Genomic DNA, 23,936 nt, shown 5'->3' with positions numbered 1-23,936 from the left:
CTGACAAGCAAAATAAATTGGAAAGCCAGATCCGCTTAACAAAATGTGCTACTAACTGAACAACTGCAGTGATTCACTTAATAACTGGCAAGTAAGGTTGTAAAACGAGGCAAAATTCACTTAACCACTGTGTCATTTGGCAGCAGAAATTTTGCATTCAATTATGATTGTAAGTCAAGGACCATCTGTAATAGTTCAGATGTGGTGGTGTAAATGAATTCTGGAACTCTGGATTTGTTTGGAGGCACGTTTATTTATTTTTTTAATGCTCAATTATTTGGCTCTTATTTGGCTGTCACTGGTGGCTCTTGTAACACGCAGAGTTGAATTTTGCTTATTTGTTTTTTTTTAATGGCTTGTTTTCTCTTTACCTCCCAGGTACTGGTTTCCAAACATCGCCCCGCAGTGCTGCACTACGAGTTCCTTCTTCCTTGTCTCTGCATAGAGGTGTGTGTGACATCTCGAGAGCGAGGATTTTTGAAGTGGGACAGTGCAAAATTTGGAGAAATTTCCTTTGTATATTTTAATTGATTGATTTATTCATGGAATTTATATGGCCGCTCGTTTCACCAAAAATGTGATTCTGTGTGCCGTACAACTAAAATATAGAATGCCTAAACATAAATGCCTCTGATGACCTGTACCAGGGGGTCTGCAACCTGCAGCTCTGGAGCCACATGCGGCTCTTTCAGCCCTCAGCTGTGGCTCCCTGACAGCTGATCCTACCACTGGCTGGGCCCTCACTCCCCTCCACATCACTCCTCACCTGGCCTGAGAAGGTAAGGGTGATGGCAGGGAATGGAAACTTGTTCCATGTTCCAGAGCAGGAGGTGACTGGGTGAGAGTAAGTGACATTGAGTTGGCCATGCCCACCCAGTCACACCGGTTGTTAATTTATTGGCTCCCAGGGTTTTCTTTTCTGTGGGAAACGGGTCCAAACGGCTCTTTGACTGTAAGGTTGCAGACCCTTGATCTATACAGAAGGTGGCAAGATATTATTTGAGGGGCTCTTGCCAGTTTCCATCCTTGGCCCCACCTGAGATCAACCACTGGGATGGGATGCAATCAATTAGTATCTTTCTGACTTAGTTTCTTTTTCTGCAGGCATCACATAACCACAAAGACAGCTTCCGCAAGAAAGTGTGTCCTTTCCAGGATCGGCCAAAAGCCTGTGAGTTCTGCTTTAGGCAAGATTGATGATAGTGTTGTTTTGTTTATTAATTGGTTGATCGGGAATTGGGATTTCATAAGTTATGGGGAAAGTCAGTGGCTCACAAATGGCAACTAGATGATGCCCATACTACAGAATTCTTGGTGCTTGGTTGAGCTTGGTTGTTTGCTTGTAGGCATTTCATTACCCAACTAGATAACATCAACAGTGCTAGGGAGTGTGGGATTTGCTCCTTGATTATATACAATAGGTTACTCTGCCATTGTTGATGGAGGTGTGATCTTGTCCTTGATAGTTCCTTGATCAGGATTTTATTTTCTGCTTGGTTGTTTGTCTGCTTGATTTTTGTCTGGTGTTAATCCCTGCTTATCTGCATGTTGGCTCTTGAAGATAGTATTTTTTGTTTCCTTCTTAGCTTTTTTACTGTCTCTTTTCAATGGTGGGTATATGTGGATTATCTCTCAGTGTTCATAGTTCATGCCCATACTTCAGGGGTCCTTAGAGCCCTGCTTCTTTTTTCCTCTCTGTTCAGGAAGTCTGTTAGGTAACTTGGAGGCAAGAAACAGACTGATGCAATAGCAGGAAACTAGTTTGTAATGTAACCAGGAAGATAATAGTAATGATCAATATGGAGAACAGGTTTTTGTGTTGTGTTTTTATTAACCTCACCTTTTTACCAGGACCTTGTTGCTCAGACATTGTTTATCTCGTTGCCATAAAATATTCATTAGCTAATTTCTACATAAAGAAATAGTTTAGAATAATAGTTTAAGACACTAGGCACAAAAGCCGGGAAACTGTAAGTTCTATTCTTGCCTAATGATGTCTTAATGAAGTCAACCTCTCAACCCTAAGAAGAAGAAAAAATGAAGTTCTGAAATTATTGCCAAGAAAACATGATAGATTTGTCCAGGAAGTACACACACACACACATACATACACGAGCACAAACCAGAAACACATAATTTTTTTTTTACTATACGTAACAGATAAAACTAAACTCTGCCAAATCATTGCCTGATCATTGGCAAACTGAATCAATCAATACTTCTTCATTTCTGTTACAGTCATACTGAATCTCTGGCTTGCTTAATGAATACATATGTTGTCTGTACTACAAATGGTCTTTGTCAAGGTCTGAAAATGTCCCTTTTCGTTCTGCTAAAAGGGGCAGGTACTTGATTGATTCACTAATCAAAAGACAGAGAGTTGTAGTGTTCAAAACAATTATTTCCAAATCGTGCTCAGCAAATGTTTGCAGAATTAGTTGGTTAATCAATGATTAGTTGGCTGCCATTGGCTAGGTTCAAACATCAGCCTTAACATAGTTTATTTGTTTTAGACTTTCTGAGATTTGTGAACCCAGCCACTTTATATTTAACAAAATGGTAGCTATTATACATGTGGGAGCTTAGCTGCTCTCTTTAAACCTAACAGAATTCATGGGATATTTATGAAGATAAAACTGGGTAACTTTGCATGATTTCGGTTTGCATTTCTTGGAGGAATTACATTCTCTGTGTTCAACTCACTGTTGTTTTATAGTTAATCATTAGAACTATTTCAAATATGTTGTAATATTTTAATTTTTCGGGGAAACTATGCAGTATTTTACTTATTTATACCTTACGTATAACATGTCAAAAGGGGAAGGAAGGAAGGAAGGAAGGCTCATTTTCTCTTCCATATTTATTTCTACCTGAGATAACAAGAGTCAGCTGGGGTACTGTAGGTAGGAAATGCAATACCTATTCCCCTGAAGGAGCAACTCTGGGCAGCATACAAATAGCATGAAAAAATAAGAAAGAATGGTCCATCCTTCCATCCATCCACCCATCCATCCATTCATTGGTTTGTTCATTTGTTCGTTCATTCGCTTTTTTGTTCATTCGTTCATATTCCTTATTTATTTTGCTAGATGCTACAGATCTCTGGTCTTCGGCGCACTTTCATGACTTCAGTTCCAGTGACAAAACCGAAATGGCCATATTACTGAGTGGCCGCTGCATCTTTCACCCCACTGTCTCACTTTGCTGGAAGGAAAACTCTGTTCCAGAGGCAACCTGCCAAGATATCCCCAATTCCACAGTCCCCGAAGCCAAGCAGGTGAAGGGACATGGAGATCATACCGAATAGGATGAGAATAACAAGGTTTTGTGACTTGAGGAAGGGCAGCCAAGTAGCAAAGCGAAGGCCAAGGGATTCTAGGAACGTGCTCTCCCTTAGTGGAGGCCAGGGGTGGGATTCTACCAGTTCTCACCTATTCGCTAGAACCGGTTGTTAACATTCTAAGCAGTTCGGAGAACCGGTTGTTAGAAGAAATTACTGGCCTAATCCTGTAAGGAAGGCAGGAAGGAAACATTCTGGGGTTGCTTACAGAAACTGCCTCTCCGTTAACCTTTATTACATTCTTGGCAGGACGAGACTTCCTGTCTCTGGAACTTCTCTGGAGTTTTTCCCCCCTCCTTTGCTGGTACTTTGCTTGTGTGGAGTGACCATTCAAAGTTATAATGGCACTGAAAAAGTGACTTATGACCATTTTTCACACTTACGACTGTTGCAGCATCCCCACAGTCATGAGAGGCCAGGCAAGGAGATGCGTGCCTCGATGTGAGTGAGTTGAGTTGGTCACACCCAGCCAATAACATGACCACCAAGCCAAGTCCACCCAGTCACATGACCACCAAGCCACACCCACCACCTAAGCCACGCCCACAGAACTGGTTGTTAACAATTCTGAATCCCACCCCTGGGTGGAAGGCAGAATGATGTTTGTTAAGAGAATGTCCTTATCAGGCAATTAGCCTCTCCCAAACCTGCCAGGCTAGCTGAGGAAATGAGAGAGAAGCAGGTTGGCAGGGGGTGGGGGGGAATCGTCCTGAGATGTTCGGACATTGTACCTCTGGAATTCATTGACTTATTTTCTTTATTTATTCAGAGTTCTATGCCATTCGAGTTTGAAGACACTGACAGGCTTACAATTCCTATTGCAGTAAGTAAGATTCACTCATTCATTCATTCATGCATTGGTTCGTGGTGCTTGGAGATCTTGGGGCAAAATCATCCTTTGGGCCAATCTCCAATAGATGGGTTAAAAAAAACAAACCTGTTCCATGGAAGAAGAGGAAGAAGGAAGACTATGGCCTTGTATGTGGGGGAAGCTGGTTCCACAAGAGGGGCTCTGAGTCTTGTGCACCAGGTCTTGAGAGCAGGGGTGGGATTGGACTGGTTCAGACTGGTTTAGGGCGAACCTCTAGCTCCGACGATCAGCTGGCAGCAAAGTGGTTCGCTCCAATGATCATGTGCCCCCCCCCCCGCCCCTGCGCTGTACTTACCTATATCATCTCAACCGATTCACGCAGCAGAGCAGATTGCCGCTCCTCGGCTATGTCACTCCCCAGTAGTAACATAGTAGGTACCGTATTTGCCGGCATATAAGACGACTTTTTGCCCTGAAAAGATGCCTCCAATTGGGGGTCGTCTTATATGCCAGGTCGTCTTATACGCCGGCAAATAGTAATTGGGAAGCACTGCGGCTGCCCGCGGCTGAGGCACTTTTGCGCACCGTGGAAAGCGAATCCCGTGAAGCCGAAAGGAGCAGCCAGCCTTCTCCCAGCTCCCAAGGAAACGAGGCTCGCACCGCCCGAGCTCCGCTGAGGTATCCGGCTGGGGCTGTCAGGAGTTGTTACCGCTGGCGCGGCTCCGCGCGGCTCCAGTCCCGCGTTGCCTCGGGAAGGAAAGGCAAAACCAGGAGCCGCTGCTGCCATTTCAAAGCGCCGCCGCGGCTCTTCCTTTTGCCTTTCCCTTCCCGAGGCAACGCGGACTGGAGCCGCGCGGAGCCGCGCCAGCGGTAACAACTCCTGACAGCCCCAGCCGGATACCTCAGCGGAGCCCGGGCGGTGCGAGCCTCGCTTCCTTGGGAGCTGGGAGAAGGCTGGCTGCTCCTTTCAGCTTCACGGGATTCGCTTTCCACGGTAGACAAAAAGTGCCTCAAAAAAAAAAAATGCAAAAGTGGAAGGCGTGCGGAAGAGGGGCGAGTATATAACAAACTATATTTTGAGTGGAAATGTTGGGGGGTCATCTTATACGCCGGGTCGTCTTATACGCCGGCATATACGGTAAGTTTTTTCGGAAAGCTGTTCACACGTGCGTGGCGAACCGATGGTTACACTGGCAGCATCTCACCACTGCTTGAGAGATTTCGTGCTTCAGGTCTCTGAGGTTCCCCTGTTCCCGTGATGGCGAACCTATGGCACGCGTGCCACAAGTGGCACGCAGAGCCATTTGTGCTGTCACGCAAGCTGCAGGCAAACTTACCTCACTGTGCAGGTGCGCACCTCACAGCTGATTTTCGGCCGGTTTGAGGTCCTTTTCAGCCTCCCAAAGCCTTGAGGAAGGCTTCTGCAGGCTTCTACAAGCTTTGTAGGCCGAAATCTAGCCCCGTTTTGTCACTTCCGGTATTTTCGAAAAAAACAGGAAGTGACGAAACGGGGCTAGATTTCGGCCTACAAAGCTTGTAGAAGCCTGCAGAAGCCTTCCTCAAGCCTTTGGGAGGCCGAAAATAGGCCTCAAACCAGCCAAAAATCAGCTGTGAGGCACAGTGCAGGTAAGTAGGATTGTGCGCGCATGCGTAGGGGGCATGGGGGGACACATTGCCTTCTGGGTGCTGGCACGCGAGCGCAAGCATGCAAGCGCGCGCACAATTTTTGGCACAGGAGCCCAAAAAGGTTAGCCAGCACTGCCCTATTCTTTCAAAAGCAGGACTGTTGATCTGGCTTCTCTTTCCAATTTTGCTGGATTGGTAGATTTGTTCAGAGCAAGCAATTTTGGGGATACCAGGCCTGAGTATATATAGGGCTTCAAAAGTAACAATCAGCATTTTAAATTGCAACCAAGAGATAACCAGTACCAAACGCAGTTCTTGTAGCTGAGGTGCCATCTAGATCAGGGGTCCCCAAACCCCTGGACTGTGTCCCACTACCGGGCCACAACCTGTTCGAAACTAGGCTATGCGAGCGATGGGCATGTGTGCGTGCGAAGCTCCACTTGTGTGAGCGGTGGAGCCTTAGCGGCATACGCAAAGCTCCACTTGCACAAGTGGAGGGTACTTGAGTGGAGGATGCTTGCGCTTGTGTGTGAAGCTTCACTCGTGCAAATAGAGGGTGCTTGCACATAAAGCTTCACTCGTGCGAATGGGGCTTTGCGCAGGAGCACTCTGCGTGAGTGGAGCTTTGCGCACGATCACAAGCATCCTCTGCACAAACGCCCTCCACTTGTGCAAGTGGAGCTTTGCCCTAGGGTGCCAGTGCTTGCCACTTGCACGACTGCAGCTTTGCATGCGAGCGTTAAGTGCCCGCGTACGAAGCTACATTCTTGCGAGTGGAGTGTGTCTGCGCCCATCACTACAACTAATAGAGCTGCATGTGCATGTGTGTGCACCTGCCACACACATGCTATTCCCCACCCCACCCACCCCCGTGCCAGGCCGGGCCATCAACCTGGAAAGGTTGGGGACCACTAATGTCAATATACTCCAGCACACCCTTAATTACTAGAGCTGCTGCATTTTGAACAAGTTGGAGAAAACGCAGCCAGATCCTCCTGATTTTTAATAGCAGTAGACTGATATATACTGCTTCACAGTGCTTTGCAGCCCTCTCTAAGCAGTTTTACAGAGTCGGCCTACTGCCCCCAACAATCCGGGTCCTCATTTTAACGACCTCGGAAAGATGGAAGGCTGAGTCAACCTTGAGCCTGGTGGGAATCAAACTGCCAAATTGCAGGCAGCAGGTAGTCAGCAGGAGCAGCCTGCAGTACTGCATTCTAACCACTACATCACCATGGCAGCATGGTCCCTATTCCTAGTCCTTGTAGATATAATAATAAGACTTGCTTATTATTTTTTACCATGGTTATTTTGAGGCACAAACACTATATTGGGTTCTGAAAGAAAGAGGGAGGGAGGGAGGGAGGGAGAGAGAGAGAGGGGGGGAGGGAGGGAGAGAGAGAGAGAGAGAGAGAAGGAGGGAGAGAGAGATACTGCATTCCATTGTCCTAACATGTAGTTCTTACTCTAGGCGCATATCATTGAAAGTGTAGATGTGAATCCACAGCTCTGCTTCAAGGTAAGAGATGTATCTACAGACAGACACCCATTGTATCTTTACAAGATCGTCGCCTCTTAAGAACTGAGTTACTGTGATCTATCACAAGCCTCATGAAGGCTCCAGAATTTTGAAGGTACAAGCATGCAGTGAAAGCCATGAACTTTATCTAATTGAGAGGCTGTTGAAGTAGATTGTATCTGTGCTGTTACGAAAGTGCACAGCTAAGATGCATGTATACGGGGAGTAGACTTACACCTCGGCTTACGACTTGCTGCTTAGTAACTGTTTGAATTTATGGTGAACCTCCCTGTAGGGGACTTACGACCCGCTTCCAAAGTTCCAAGGTGACCCTTCCCACTGTAATCATGTGACCATATCTTGGTTTCTTGGCAACTGGCCTGCTTTTACAGCTGTTTGCAGGGTCCCACAGTCATGTGGCCACATTTTATAAGAGTTTTATCAAAAATAAAATGACATTTACTTCCATTTTTCAGCAAAAACAGCCCATAGTGAATCATTGGTTTATTTAATGATCACCACGAAAAGGTCTTAAAATTGGGTCAGTCATGACTTAAGATTGTGATGGGCAGACTCCATTATAGTTGTAAATTGAGGATCACCTCTAGAGCAAAATGCGCTATTCCAAAGGAAAATTACTCAACCCAAACTACTTTGTAACTCTTTTCAGTAAACAATCATCAAAAAGTCTTTTAAAATGTATTTTTCATGCATTTACAGTAATCTGACTGTTGTAGCTACCCAGGGTTATATTGTATAAGAAGGTGGTCATGTAAGTCTTTTAAATAAACACAAATAAAAAGCATGCATCGTTTCTCCAAGGAAAGAGGCATTAGTAGCATATGAGGTGTATGTTTGCTTAAAATTCTGTGGAATATCTCAAGTAATGATAGAAGATGTAGTAGCTCTAGATGGGTTACTATAGGCTACGCCTGCAGGACTACAAATGAATCAGTCCTTAGAAAGAATAATCCAGAATAGAATAGAAATAGAAATAGAAGAAATAGAAATAGAAATAATAGAAATAGAAATAATAGAAATAGAAATAATAGAAATAAATGAAATAGAACAGAAGAGTTGAAAGGGAGCTTGGAGGTCTTCTAGTCCAACCCACTGCTTAGGAAGGAAACCCTATACCATTTCAGACAAATGGTTATCCAATCTCTTCTTAAAAACTTCCAGTGTTGCAGCATTTGCAACTTCTGGAGGCAAGTTGTTTCACTGATTCATTGTTCGACCTAGTGTCGGGAGTGCTAATATGGTATCTGCAAGGTATCTCTGCTCTGCCTACATCCCTATGACTTCCCATATTGAATTAAAATAGAAATGATGGCAAATCACATAAGATCTTTTTGATCTTGTACAAAATGTCACGAGAGTTTAGGTTAAAATACAGGAGGCCCAGTGAGATTTTTAATTTTTAAAAGAATTTTTAAAAGAATTTTTAAAAGAATTTTTAAAAGAATTTTTAAAAGAATTTTTAAAAGAATTTTTAAAAGAGTTTAATTTTTAAAAGAATTGTATTATTCTTGGTTGAATTACAGATCCCCCCCACCCCATAAATTTTAGTAAATCTTCATTTCTGGAAGTCTTTAAAATCAAGTTAGATAGTCAGGCTTCAGCCTTGAAGCAATAACTAAAATATTTACTATAGTTCAGTCCTTTGATTTAGGGCAGTTCCTCATTCTAGTTTAATGAAGAAAGGTACAAGGTTGGGGGACTTAAATATTCTTAAGTGTTAAATATTAACAGCAGGGTTTTACATGATGAGTCATAACTCAACAATTTATCTTTTTTTTTTTTTTAGTTTTCTTATATGAACACCAGCCACACTGAGTGCCCACACCAGACAGGTACTTGAGTAAAGTCACAATGCAAACCTTTATTTTTGTCAATCTCTTTGTACTCTTCTTCTGAATAACCTCTTAATGAGCATCGTATCTTCACAATTGGTACTAATGAACTTTTATGATTCCTATAGGGAAACAAATCATTGTTTTGTAACCTGCTACTATCTGGATTTTCTTTGATTATCTCTAGTCTATGTTCTGATCAAGTTTCCTTTGCAAATGCCGAGAGCAACTCAAAAGAGTTTATTCCTAAGTAACTTTTTGCAATAATTAATAGAGACAATTTTTATTTAACCACAACCACAGCTTCCAAGGTGCAGTCTAACAAATTAAGACAATGTTCTGGGATTTCTGTCCAATCTTGGTTAAAAGGAAAAAATAGAGAACCTTGTAAATGGGGTCATGCTACAGGTCTGTCGATTTTGTACATACCACAACCAGTGTAGGGGCACATGGGTCTGTGGTATGCTGCAAGTTGCAATAATGGAATAGTATTTTGTAATCTGAATCCAGTGGTAGGAAGCTAAGCAGGAAGATTAACATTTGAATCTTAACATCTGATAGTTGTCTTTGACATGAAACTTTAAGGGATATAAACTGAAGGTTTATTTATTTGCTTTAAAAGACCTTTTGGTCTTCAAGATGCATACTGTATGTACAGTATAATAACTGAATAATAGCAGAAAGTAATTAATGTTTTCAGAAAAATGGGTAGCACTAGCTCAGATGTTACCTCCAGGAAAATTGCTAATGGAAGAAAGTATAGAAGTGTTGGATCAAAAAAGGGTAAATTTCAAACTTATAAGATCTTATTTTTCTCAATGTATTGTGAATAGCAATACAATAGCAATAACACTTAGCAATAGCGATAGCACTTAGACTCAGTGCTTTACAGCCCTCTCTAAGCGGTTTATAGAGTCATCCTATTGCTTCATTTTACCCACCTCGGAAGGATGGAAGGCTGAGTCAACTTTGAGCCGGTCAAGATTGAACTGCCAAATTGCAGTCAGCTGGCAGTCAGCAGAAGTAGCCTGAAGTACTGCACTCTAACCACTGCGCCGCCGTGGCTCATACTTATTGTCAGTACATTTATCATATATACGGTAACATATTTCTCCTCAAAAGATTGGAGATAATAGGGCATTGGCTGAAGAATGAACACAACTGACTTTGTTCTTTCTTTCTAGATGCTACCTGGAATGTATCTCTCCATGTGAAATTTCTGCAACTTCACTTAAACTTCCGTTCTCGCACAGCGGCTTCTTTCAGTTCCAGCTTATGCCAGCCGGTATCTTCAAGCCAGTGTCAACCTGAACCCGCTGTCTATACCATCACGCATGTAAGCGACTGCCGGTCTCAAGAGGAGGAATTTGGGGTAGTTTCCAGAAATAACTCAATCATGAATGTTGAGTGAGGAAAGCCTAAAAAAATTACGTTGTATTTGACCTGGATGGTAGCCGAAGGACGTATCCTGGATTTAATTCAAGATTATGTTTTGCAGACAGGGGGATCTGCCTTGGGTGAAATGAATCTCATTCTTCCTTGGACGGTCTTGAGAAGTTGTGTGCTGGTAAGGACTAGCTTCCGTTATTCCTTTTCTTAGCAGTTAATTAAGGGAGGAATAATTCCTTTTAGGGATGGGGTGTCTCAGTGGCTAAGACGCTGAGCTTGTCTATCAGAAAGGTCGGCAGTTTGGCAGTTAGAATCCCTAGCACTGGGTATCGGAGTGAGCTCCCGTTACTTGTCCCAGCTTCTGCCAACCTAGCAGTTTGAAAGCATGTAAAAAATGCAAGTAGAAAAATAGGGACCCCTTTGGTGGGAAGGTAACAGCGTTCTGTGCACCTTCGGTGTTTAGTCATGCCGGCCATATGACCACGGAGACGTCTTTGGATAGCGCTGGATCTTCGGCTTTGTAACGGAGATGAGCACCACCCCCTAGAGCAGGAAATGACTGGCACGTATGTGTGAGGGGAACATTTACCTTTACAATTCCTTCGTGAAATGTGTATGGTTTTACCCTAGGGAGTCAATTAAAGGTAGTTCTTGTTTAGTGAGGAATTGGGCCTGGCAACTTGGCTGTTGAGCAAAGCAGTCGCTAAGTGAAAATCACATGACCCGGATTTTACAATTTTTGTTATGATTTTATGATCAGTTTTCCTTTGCTTCTGGCTACGCCCTTCAGTTGAATCGGGGTTCTTCCTCTTTGGGGACATCTCGATATGGGGTGAATAAGCAAGTGAAAATAAGAGCAGAGAGACACTGTGAAAGTCATAATGCAAGGACTGATTGCGAAGTTATTTTTTATCATTGTTGTAGTCGTAAGCCGAGGACTACTTATATCTGCAAATTAGCCGACAAATTGATAAGAATAAAATGCCAGTTCAACAGGAGCACAGAGGTGCACATTAACACACTTCATCACAATGCAGGTAGTCCTCGACTTACGACCACAAGTGAGCCCAAAATTTCTGTGGTTAAGTCAAACATTTGTTAAGTGAGTTTTGCCCCATTTTACGATCATTCTTATCTCAGTTGTTAAGTGAATCACAGCAGTTGATAAGTTAGTAACCCAGTTGTTAAGGGAATCTGGCTTTCTTGTTGACTGCTCGTCAGAAGGTCGCAAAAGGGGATCTTGGGACACAGCAACGGTCATAAATACGAACCAGTTGCCAAGCACCTGAAGTTTGGTCACATGATTGTGGGGATGCTGCAAAGGTCGTAACTGTGAAAAACAATCATAAGTCACATTTTTTTCAGCGGCGTTGTAACTTTGAACAGTCACTAAATGAACTGTTTGTAAGTCAAGGACTATCTGTACTGAGTTCCATTGTCCCATTCCACCTCATTTTTTTTCACTTGTTAGGTCTGGCGTTCTGATGTACAGTTTGCTGGCAAGCGACTCCTGTGTCCAGATGGTAAGTTACAAGATTGTTCTGTAAAGAACAGGGTGAATAAAGAGGAGATTGTGTGAAAAATGGCCGTTAATGTCTTGGAAGGTAGAGAGAGCAGTCCTGGGTCTTCTCGCCAATGGTTGGAGTTATGTCTTTCTCAGATATTTGGAAGAGATTCCAGATCTTAAAGAAACAAGCTGGAGGACTTACGGAAGGGCCGACATTGATGGTTGAAACCAATGACTCAGAAAATCATTAGGCCCTAATGATTAGGGCATTCCTGGGAAAGCAGAACGACATGATTAATGACTGCATTCCCTAGAACTCCTTTCCTTCTTGTGAACAAGAAGAAATAAGATGACAATTCCAATTAAAGATTAACAAGGGAAAGCACAGACAAAAATTTTGCAATGGGGATAGCAGATCTATTTTCTCCATTTTTTTCCAACCTTACATTCAGTCTGTCCTGTTTCCTTATGACTTTGTAATATTTTTTTTAAAAGTGTGTGCTATAATTCCAACCTTGTTTCATAAAATGATGGTTGATTAAAAAAAATGCCTAGCATGAACATAATGAATCAGATCTATTCCCTTAACATATTGTACAAGAAAGGGAAATAATTATGCTGCAAAATTCAGAAGCGTGTTTTGAGAATAGAATAGAATAGACTCCTTTATTGGACAAGTATGATTGGACACACAAGGAATTTGTCTTGGTGCACAAGTTCTCAATGTACATAAAAGAAAAGATACATTCATCAAGAGTCAGGAATCATAAGGTACAACACTTAATAATAGTCATAGGGTACAATAAACAATCAAATCATACTAGGAAACAGTCAATATAAATCGTAAGGATACAAGCGACAAAGTTACAGTCATACAGTCATAAATGGGAGGGGATGGGTGATAAGGAGTGATGAGATTAATAGATTAATGGTTTTTCATTAATGAGTTTTGTATGTGTTCAGCCCATCAACCATTCTTTCTTTGGTTATCCCAGTGATTTTCAAACCAGGCAATTTAAGATGTGTGTACTTCAATTGGCTGGAGAATTCTGGAAGTTGAACTGCACACCATCTTAAAACCACCAGGTTTGAAAAACATCTGGTTATACTCAATTCCCTTTCTCATGTGTTGTAATGACGAGGCAGTCGAGTTGTTTGATCATGAACAACTGAATCATGATGATCTTTATTGGAGTCTAGTCTTGCATTTATACACATTTTTAATTATCCTCCATCATTGGTTAACTTTGGTTACTGCTTAACTTTCGTTACTGTTTAGCACAGTAATTAATATAATTAATTATCTCTAGTTAAAGTCTAACATATGTTTACTTCCTCTCTCTAATCCTCCTTTAGATTAGTGACTTTGTTTACCTGAGTTGTATTTGCTTGGAAACATTCTTTATCTGAGGTTTGCCATCCAAGATTGGAATATTCCTGCAATTACAACTCTACACTCATGCTTTTTATATCCTAATTTTCCTTCCCACTTCCAAAAGAATTTTTAGTGCAAAGTGAAGATGCTCATTCATCATTTGTAGGATTTTTCTTCCTGAGATGTTTATTTTCCTTTTGGGTTCATTTTGGGACATGTTATGATTTCCTTAAACTTGCTAATGGCTTCCTTGTGCTTAGTTACATAAGGCAGGGTCAAAAAAAAGTATTCATTGTAATATTTAAACTTTCCTCAACCTGATGTCTTCCAGAAGTGTTTGACCACAGAGGACCAGGTAGATCAGGAGCGTCAAAGTCAAACTCAATTTTATATGAGGGCTGCATCAGGGCTGTAATTGACCACATGGCCAGCTGGGTGGGCGTGGCCAGCTGGGGGGCATGGCCATCTTGACACCACTCCCCAAATTGCTAGCATGTTTCCTCTTCACATTGGGGCTGACTGGGCCGAAGTGACGGGGGCCGGCCCCTTATATTTTCCAGGACGGCTCCGCAGTCTGGATCCGACCACATTGCGGGTCAAATCCAGCCCACGGGCCTTGAGTTTGACACCTCTGAGGCCCAAAGAACTCTGGTGCAAGCAGTCCTTGACTTATAACCACAACCAAGAATAGAATTTCCATTGTTAAGTAAACTGGTTGTTAGGCAAGTCATGCCTAATTTTACAACCCTTTTGCCAAGGTTGATCCTGCGATCTGGCGTTTCCCATTGACTTTGCTTGCTAGCAACTGGCTGGGAAGATTGTAAACGGAAGTCATGTGACCGCAACAACACCGCAAACATTGTAAATACATGCCGGATGCTGAGCAAACAAATTGTGATCACGTAACCTTGGGATTGCTATGTTGGTTGTAAGTGTCGGGACTGATTGTAAGTCACATTTTTTGGTGCTTTGTAACTGAATGGTCACTAAATGAAGGGTTGTACATCGAGAACTATCTCTATTTACATCTGACAAGCCCAGATTGAGGGAAACTGGTAAGTAGGAGATATCACATGAATACATTTCTGCAGAAATGCACCGGTAATCAAGAATTAACTTTCTGTAGCAATTTTACACCACTTTCCTTCAAATTTCTTTTTCTGCTAGTTTCTCACCGACGCTGGGGACTGCTGGCCTTTGCTGTAGGTTTGGGCCTGGGATTGCTGGCTTTGGCAATCTTCCTGATTCACTGGAAGATGCACAGACTCCATAGAGGTAATAAAAGCATCAGAAGAACTGGTTTATAATGAGTGTGGGTGGATGTGACTCTATACTGTTTCCAATCTCAAGCAGCGAAGCAGAAAATATGACTTTGCAGCAGAGACCTGTCAGTTTCATGAGAAATTGAGGCTTATAGTCCACCAGAAAGATAATAACTTTTTGCAACGTACATAGACTTGATACACATTGAATGCTAAATGTGATTGGTTTGTTGCTTTTCATCATAGCACAATACAAGCAGTCCTTGGGTTAAGACTGGTCACTTAGTGATCGTTTGAAGCTACAACAGACCCTTTAAAAATCTACTTACACCCTGCATTCAAAGTTCCTATAGCAAATCATGCTTAATGACCCTAGCATTTGCTTAATGATTGTGGCAAAAAAGATTGTAAAATTGGTTGTGGTCACATAACCCACTTAATCACTGTGATGATTTACAACCAAAATTGCAGTAATTACAATTGTAAGTTGAGGATTATCAAGGGAGGTACTAGTACCACTCTATAAAGCCTTAGTAAGACCACACCTAGAGTACTGCATCCAGTTTTGGTCACCACATTATAAAAAAGATGTTGAGACACTAGAAAATGTACAGAGAAGAGCAACCAGGATGATTAGGGGACTGGAGACTAAAACATATGAAGAACGGTTACAGGAACTGGGCATGGCTAGTCTAGTGAAGAGAAGGACCAGGGGAGACATGATGGCATTCTTCCAATACTTGAGGGGCTGCCACAGAGAGGGAGGTGTCAGGCTATTTTCCAAAGCACCCGAAGGCCAGACAAGGAATAATGGATGGAAACTGAACAAGGAGAGATTTAACCTTGAAATAAGAAGAAGTTTTCTGACAGTGAGAACAATCAACCAAGGGAACAGCTTGCCCTCGGAAGTTGTGGGAGCGCCATCACTTGAGACTTTCCAGAAGAGATTGGACTGCCATCTGTCAGAAATGGTGTAGGGTCTCCCGCTTGGGTGGGGGGTTGGACTAGATGACCTACAAGGTCCCTTCCAACTCTGATTATCTGTTATCTGCAGATTTGCTAATCAGGGCTTAGTATTACAAGATCGTGGGACACGTATATTTGCTTAGTATTACATATAGAACAGTCCAAATTAACTTGTTTAATAATCCATATTTTAAACACTACTACTGTGCTGGTTTAATGTTGTCTACATGGATCTACATGGATCTAAGTGTTAGTAAAAAACCCTCAAGCAAACTAAAATGGAATGTGTACTGGGGAAGATAGCATAGAGAGAAAGGCTAAAAAAAGTGAATTTGAGTTGATTCAGGTGCATTCAGATGATCTTTAAGGAATTATTTCTCAGGCTTCCAAATGTGGATTATTAAAAAAAAAAACTCTACCTTTGCCATTTGTCTTGTCTTTGAGATAAATATGTCAAATGCATGGGAAGATTCCTACTCGTTTCTTTGCGTATTTTGATTTATATTTTCTTTTCTTCTCATACAACAGGCCAAGTAGCTTAATCTTAGAAGATCCAATCAAATATCTTTATTATAGTCTATGACTAGCCTTTACAATAAGAGTAAAAAGAGTGAAAAATAGTTTAGCACAACAGTTTGTTGTTGGGGAAGGGAAAAAAATAATATTACAACAATAAAACAATCTAGTTAATTAAAAGCTTTGGAAGATCTGTTGTTTTCCTTGGCAGGTTATTAGATTCCAATAAGCACAAATCCAAGATCCTGTAAGAAGCATTCCTCATCCCTTTCATTTCTTTTTTTAAAAATTTTTATTGTTTTTTTTTTTATATATATATACAGCAAACCATTCCATTTCAATCGTGCGTCGACTTGGGTACCTATTTCAATTATTTAAACATTATAAGTGATATTTTTCTTATCAAATCTAACAATACATCAATGTTCCCGTATATATTCCCATATACGTAATAACATCACACATTATAACTTTGCTTATATTTCTTTAATTGCTCTGTAAATACATCTTTTTAGGTTGTTCTATTTTTTTATCCATTGATAAAAACATTTTCCATACGATGTAACGTTCCGTTTCTTCTTTTTCTTTAATTTCTTTCACTTCTGTTTCTCTTCCAGACGCATCTTGCCGGCACCATTCTTGTCCCATCCTGCTGATCTACTCTCCTGATTCAGAGGAGCACAAACAGTTGGTCTGCTCCTTTGCCGCCTTGTTGCGGTCAGCGCTGGGCTGCCCTGTGCTATTGGACCTCTGGGAGCTGGGCCACGTGGGACGACTGGGCATCTTGCCCTGGATGTATGCCCAACGGGAACTTGTGGGTCGCAAGCAGGGCCAGGTGCTACTGCTGTGGAGCGCAGGCAGTGCCAACGCTTATGGACTCTGGCAAGGAGAGGCCAGTAGCCCTGGTACGAAAGCCCCGGAGCCCTATGACCTCTTTGGGGCAGCCATGGCCTGTTTACAAGGTGAACTTCAAGGTACGGTCCAGCGATGTGACTGGGTAATCGCCTATTTCAGTAAACTGTGCGACCGGCGGGATATTCCCTGTGCTCTGCGCTTTCTTCCCCGTTACCGCCTGCCTCAGGACCTGCCGGACCTTTTTGGGGTCCTTCAGGGCAACTCCAGCTCAGGACCCAGCTGGCTCCATGCTAGTGCCAAAGCCCTTGTGTGCCACCTGCTCAAAGGCAAGAAGAAGAGGAATTCACGGAAACTGCGGAATCAACCATGGAGCAAGAACATCAGGAGACTGGAGGAATCCCTGTTCCCCCTTGCTCAACCCAAGACACACAGGCCAAGCTGCACTTGAGGGCTGTGGACTAAAGGTGTATTGCAAAATGGGATTGATCCCACTGGTTATCCGTAGGCGGAAGGCAGCCATTGGGCCTCAGAAGGATTGGCCGCCTTTATGGTGCCTAAGAAATGGCGTCTGTAATCATCTTGGCCGGTAAATCCAATGCCACAAAAACAAAGGAGGTGGTCCAGCTCAGCTAAACGTAAAGCAGAGAGATTCCTCTGGGTCTGCCAGAGAGTCCACCCACCCCCTCCATCACCTGCGGGTTCATGGCATCTGTTGCCATAGAGATGACAGGGTACCGCGAAGAAGGGGTCATGGCCTTGTTGCTGAAAGCGGGATGGTGCAATATGAAGGTTGTGGGCAGTCGTGTGAGGGATTCACAGGGGCTGCTGCTTCCTAGCAAATTCTTCCCAGAGGATAGTAAGCTTGCCAAAAGGTGGCCAGGTTAGGCCCAGGGAAGAGGATCTTGTTGCAAGCTAGATGGACTAAACGAAGAGGCTGAATTCTTGCTTTGTTCACCGTCCATCACTCCAGGACTCTAAACCCACAGAAGGTGGAGAACATCTCTGACAGCTTTCAGAGTGTTCGTTTTATTTGTTTCTTTTCAAAACACGGGTCCTTAACATTTCTATTTGTGGAGGCACAAAGACCAGCACAAAGAAACCTGCAGATAACATAGCATAACATAAGAGTTGGAAGGGACCTTGGAGGTCATCTCGTCTGACCCCCTCCTGCTCGAGCAGGAGAGACTATTCCAAATATTAGCCCCTACCTAGGATCGAACTCACAGCCTCCTGATTGTGTGGTGAGAGTCGACCTCTATGCCAGTGATCTCCTAGATCAGGGGTGGGCAAACTTTTTGGCTCGGGGGCCGCATTCACTTTTAAAATTTGACAGACGGGCTGGGTCAGCACAAGATTTTTTGGGAATCGCCCCCCTTCCCCCTTCTTCCTCCTCCCCCCCCTCGGAGGCCCCTGAGTCAGGAGTTGCTACTGCCGGCACGGCTCCACGCGCTCAGTCCCACGTTGCCTCGGGAAGGGAAAGGCAAAAAGGAAGAGCCGCGGCGGTGCTTTGCAACGGCAGCAGCGGCACCGGAGGTTCAGGCTCAGCGGCTCCTGGTTTTGCCTTTCCCTTCCCAAGGCAACGTGGGACTGGAGCCGCGCGGAGCTGCGCCGGTGGTAGCAACTCCTGACAGCCCCAGCTGGACACCTGAGCAGAGCCCGGGCAGAACTGCCTGTTGCTGCTGCGGGCGCTGCTGCGGGCGCTGCTGCGGGCGTCTGGCTGCCCAAGTAAAGAACCGCACCAGCTCAGGGCAACTGTGAGGAGCAAGAGGGGAGAGGCAGAGAAGGAGGCAGAGAAGGAGGAGAGCACCTGGCCAGTTGGGGAGGCTTCTTGTGCTGCCAATTGGGGAGGCTTCTTCTCCGGCTCCACTCTGCTTCTCCAACATCCGGCGCTGCCCTGTTCTGTGCGCCGGCTGCTCGGACTTGCTGGGCCTGACACAGAACAGGGCGGCGCCGGATGTTGGAGAAGCAGAGCGGAGCCGGAGATCATTAGCCGCCTCTTTCGCAGCACAAGAAGAACAGGGTGGTGCCGGACCATTGGAGAAGCGGAGCAAAGCCGGAGATTAGTAGCTGCCTCTTTCGGCGCAGAAAGCTTCCCCCAACCAGCCGGCTGGTCTCCTCCTTCTCTGCCTGTTTGTTCTGTATGGCCGAGGAGGAGGAGACCAGCTGAGAAGCACGCCAGGCGGGGGCCACGCAGCGCAGGGCAACACGCCACCGCCCAGCCCTGGCGAGGGAAAGCAGTGGGCGTTCCCGGCGGTGGCCTTGGCCCCGCTACCAGGGAAGCGGCTGCCCAGCTCCGTGTTGTGTGTGCAATTTTTGGCGGCGCGGGTCTCTTTGGCCGGCCCCATTTTTTTTTTTCAGAGAGGAATATTTTTTTTTTCAGAGGCGGGCCGTATTAAAATGACCAACGGGCCGGATGTGTCCCGCGGGCTGTAGTTTGCCCACCCCTGTCCTAGATAGTACACTAAGGGTCGTTCCCCACTGTTGAGTGGAGGTTCTCTTCATCTACCTATGAGCTGGCCAAAACCGATGCCAGCAGGGAGTCGGGCTGTTCCTGTTACCAATCCAGAGATCAGTTGGTTCGGACCGGTTCTGGCGTTCGGTGGCGGAAATTTTGAGTAGTTCGGAGAACCGAAGCATGCTCTCATCGAGTAGGTAGGGAAAATTTTGGAATCTCGGCCACTGTAACTTAATCCCATCCCGTGAGATTCCCTTGTCAAATCCCGGCTCAATGCAGTCAGTCATGGGCGACCTTCTCAAGGAAATGGGGGTGACCAAGGCCCAACGGATTTTATGCACTTTAGAACTGCTCTGGAGAGGGCTGGGTGTCAGAATATGTGAAAACACTATTTGAACCCCAGTAAAGCTGAAGAAGAATCTTCTAGTTAGAGAAGATCAGCCTTTTGGCTCATAAGCGGAGGACAAGATGATTGGGAGCATCAAGGGGATTATCACAGAACAAAAGCTATTCTCAGAGTGCGTTGTTGCTGTTACAAGTGGGAAAAGGACTCACAAAGTCATACAATCAGGGTGAATTTAAATGTAATCTCGCTTACCCTGCTCTGCTCTCATGACCACCCACCTATTTCAAACCAGCAAAAACAAGCATGTTGCTAAGAGAGTTGTAAGAGATCATTATTTTGTTTTGTATGTTTAATCTGCTGAGGTTTTTGTTGTTGTTGTTGTTGCTCAGGTCCTACGTCTGTTCTTGGTGCTGCTATCTTGGAATACAATAATAAAGATGGCTTTTAAAGGAAATTCAAAAATGCAAAGGGCATTTTTCTGCTCTAGGTAACCTACAACATTGTACTGATGGTCTCCTAAAAAGTAGAAACCTTGATAAAGTAAATGCTTTTAAAAGTATATCTGTGCCTCCTGACTTTGAAAGTAAGCTTGCCAATCTTTTCGATGAATAACCCCCCTGGTGGAAGGGGCTGTCTGTGTCATTCCATAATGCAACTTATGGCCTTTCAGATACGTCGTTTTTACAGCTTCCAGACCTGACCGTGTTGGTTTAGAATTATGATTAGATCCAATGTATCTGGAAGACAACAGATTGGGGGGAAACCGTCCTAATAGCTTCAAACAGTTGGCTCTTCCATTTAAAATAGTCTTGTACCTCAGGATCTATTCATGTTTACTAGCTCTATACCCATGATTCGCTATGAAACTATGTGATTAGGCTTAGTTTTTGGGGAGGCAAATAATGAGGAAAAAAAAAATTCTGCCTCTGCCTACCAGCATCCATCAGTATTCGTCTGGCTAGCATCCTGCTCAGTGTGTGAGAGAGTTGAGGGCTGTTTGGAAACTGAAACAGTATTTGCTGCGTGAGCAAGAAAGAGACAGCAAGGATCTCTTATCTCTGATGGTCATTTTGAAAAATCCTTTCTTAGTGAGCACCTAGAAGCCAAGAAGAACATACGTGCCAAATTTCAAGTTTGTAGGCTTTACGGTTCTGGAGATTTTGTGATGATGCGTGAGTGGTATTTCGCTTTGATATATATATAGATTTCTATTCAGATCTAATTCTAGATCCACACACACAGACACATATGGAAATCATTCACATACACAGGTAGTCCTCGACTTACGAACACAATTGAGCCCAAAATTTCTGTTGTTAAGTGAGACATCTGTTAAGTGAATTTTGCTCCATTTTACGACCTTTTCTTGCCACAGTCGTTAAGTAAATCACTGCAGTTGTTAATTTAGTAACATGGTTGTTAAGTGAATCTGGTTGGCTCCCCATTGACTGCTTGTCCTGGGTTGCAAATGGTGATCACTTGATCCCAGGACACTGCAACTGTCATAATAAATACATGTCTGTTACCAAGCATCCCAATTTTGATCACATGATCACAGGGAATGCTGCAAATCAGTGATGGGATTCAGAGGCGGTATTTGCCAGTTCTCCGAACTACTCAAAATGTCCGCTACCAGTTCTCCAGAACTGGTCAGAACCTGCTGAATACCACCACTGCTGCAAAGGTTATAAGTGTGAAAAGTGGTCATAAATCACTTTTTTTTCAGTGCTGTTGTAATTTCAAATGGTCGCTAAAGAAATGATTGTAAATCAAAGACTACCTGTATACCATACAGGGCTTGAAGGTTTTTTTATGCCTTTCCATTTCATCGTTCAAATGACCCATGATACAATGAATGTATAAAGAAAGGCACATTTCTGCTTCATGATAAAACATCAATAGCTATTCTCTGAGGAGATGGTGGCCTTCAAGTCAAGATCCTTATTGAATAATTCTTCTATTTTTCAAATAAAGTCGAAGAAGTTCCAGAGCTTACAATCAAATATCTTCCATCTCCCCCACCCCACTTTTTTTAAAGAAGCAAAAACCAACTAGCTTTGGAATGAGTCTATGGGGAAAAATGGCGCTAAAATTTCCTGTTCTCCTGATTGATTCACTGGTTCATTGGCAAAGAGAGGAAGCATGGTGCTGAAATAGGAATTCCCCAAAGGAGTGAAGAAATCAAGCAAGCCATAGTGGTTTAAATTTAGCTGGAGATAACCCCAATCATGCATATAGTTGAAATACATTTTCCATCAGATCTACTGGAGGATCTGTTGTAATGACGAGGCAGTCGAGTTGTTTGATCATGAACAACTGAATCATGATGATCTTTATTGGAGTCTAGTCTTGCATTTATACACATTTTTAGTTATCCTCCATCATTGGTTAACTTTGGTTACTGCTTAACTTTCGTTACTGTTTAGCACAGTAATCCATACAATTAATTATCTCTAGTTAAAGTCTAACATATGTTTACTTCCTCTCTCTAATCCTCCTTTAGATTAGTGACTTTGTTTACCTGAGTTGTATTTGCTTGGAAACATTCTTTATCTGAGGTTTGCCATCCGAGATTGGAACATTCCTGCAATTACAACTCTACATATCCTCGTTTTTTATTTTAAATGGAGGATTCAAAGATTTATGAATGTATCGCAATTGTAGAGGATTAAGAGAGGGGGAAGCAGGACGAAACAACGCGAATAAATTTGGAATACATTGAATAAAACAACAGGTTGCAATTAGTACAATAATAATAATTATAGCATAAAAGAAAAACTGTCTGAGCCAAGACCAATCAGGGAGCCAATTGGTTAGCCACTCAAAAGGTGAGTAATGAGCATGGATATTATTTTGAATGTATGATTGTAAATTGGCAAGCTCATCCTCAATAGTTTTATTCAAAGAATGAAAATGCACAGCACATCCACGGTGTCCGACTAACGTACAGAACCCTCCCTGACGGGCTAAAAGATAGTCTATGGCAAAACGCTGCTGTAAGACATCTTGATTTAAGTCTTCTATTTCATGCTGCAAATCACGAATAATAGCAGCGGTAGCATTGATGGATTTTTCAAGTCTGCAGGTGAGACCAAGAATAGATCGTCTGTTTTCTTGAGCAATTATGCCAGGATAAGAGCCTAGAGTAAGGACTCCTGTAACGGCCCCTGCCAATGCACGGCCAAATGTAGAACCAGAAGACAACTGTGTGTGTCAATAATGACTTCATCATTACATGTAGGCCCCAGAGAGGAATGCCGCTGTTGAGTTGATGGGAGCGTACGTATTTGAACAGGTAGAGTAAAATAACCTATAGTTGCACATTGATAATTCTGAGGATGAACATTAGTAGCATATTTATCAAAAAGAACCACATATTAGGATCCTTAAGCTGCCAACCAGCGCATATCGATCCTGTATTAGATTGATCAGAGGCATTAAAAATAGGAAAATTGTCAGGATACATATCAGGAGCTATATTAATTCCATGCAAAGAAGAATTAAAGGTACCTGACAACGAATAGTAGTCAGAACAATAACTATAATTCCCCAGCTTTTTAATATGTGCTGAGCAGCATCATAATCAGACCAATTATGAAGCCAAGTGTGTTTAGCGTGACAACAGAAACACAGACCCCTTGTAAATTGACTAACTTTCAAGTAACGCCAACAGACAGAATTCAATTGCATAGGGGGTGTAGAAAATACCCAGGAGTGTGAAATAGATTGTAGTTGTGAGACAATAAATGTAGAAGACATGATCAAGTTAGGGGTAAAAGAAATTTGACCAAATGCCTTTGGGGGCTCATAGTATAAAGTAATATTTGTGCCATGGGTCATAAACATGTATTGGGCATGACGAACCCACAAATTAGGGTTAAGACGAACCACAGAAGTGTCATTTTGAGCAGAAACACCATTAACCATAAACAAGAAAATACAAAGTAAAATGGTAACAGAGTTAGCAGTAATAATAGCAAAAACAGCAGCAACAAGATTTTCAGGAGTCTGAGATAATGAGGCCTGTTGCAGTTGTTGTTGAGCTTGATATGTAGTAGATTTAACCTGGCCCCAAGTGATGGGTTGCAGGCACGTCGACCTTGGAAGACGGACTTC

General features: G+C 43.1%; 1 protein-coding gene across 5 annotated transcripts in view; it reads left to right on the top strand.

Moving 5' to 3' along the window:
• The window catches only part of IL17RE (interleukin 17 receptor E), a 46,426-nt gene extending 28,102 nt beyond the window's left edge, over positions 1 to 18,324 (top strand). For all 5 annotated transcript variants that reach the window (XM_087954452.1, XM_087954453.1, XM_087954454.1 and 2 more), the window contains 11 exons: positions 379 to 447; positions 1,105 to 1,171; positions 3,090 to 3,277; positions 4,110 to 4,163; positions 7,249 to 7,296; positions 9,104 to 9,149; positions 10,334 to 10,485; positions 10,648 to 10,716; positions 12,010 to 12,061; positions 14,588 to 14,695; positions 16,782 to 18,324. In XM_087954452.1, coding sequence (XP_087810578.1) covers positions 379 to 447; positions 1,105 to 1,171; positions 3,090 to 3,277; positions 4,110 to 4,163; positions 7,249 to 7,296; positions 9,104 to 9,149; positions 10,334 to 10,485; positions 10,648 to 10,716; positions 12,010 to 12,061; positions 14,588 to 14,695; positions 16,782 to 17,467 — 1,539 coding nt within the window. In that variant the 3' untranslated portion in view covers positions 17,468 to 18,324. The remainder of the gene's footprint in view (positions 1 to 378; positions 448 to 1,104; positions 1,172 to 3,089; positions 3,278 to 4,109; positions 4,164 to 7,248; positions 7,297 to 9,103; positions 9,150 to 10,333; positions 10,486 to 10,647; positions 10,717 to 12,009; positions 12,062 to 14,587; positions 14,696 to 16,781) is intronic.
• The last annotated feature ends 5,612 nt before the right edge of the window (positions 18,325 to 23,936 follow it).

This window comes from Notechis scutatus, chromosome 2 (assembly GCF_049901735.1).
Source record: "Notechis scutatus isolate UNSWTSFEM ecotype Mainland chromosome 2, rNotScu1.2, whole genome shotgun sequence".
In the NCBI taxonomy this organism is placed as follows: domain Eukaryota; kingdom Metazoa; phylum Chordata; class Lepidosauria; order Squamata; family Elapidae; genus Notechis; species Notechis scutatus.
Note: the sequence above shows the minus strand (reverse complement) of the source record. Positions and strands in the feature narration are given on the sequence as shown.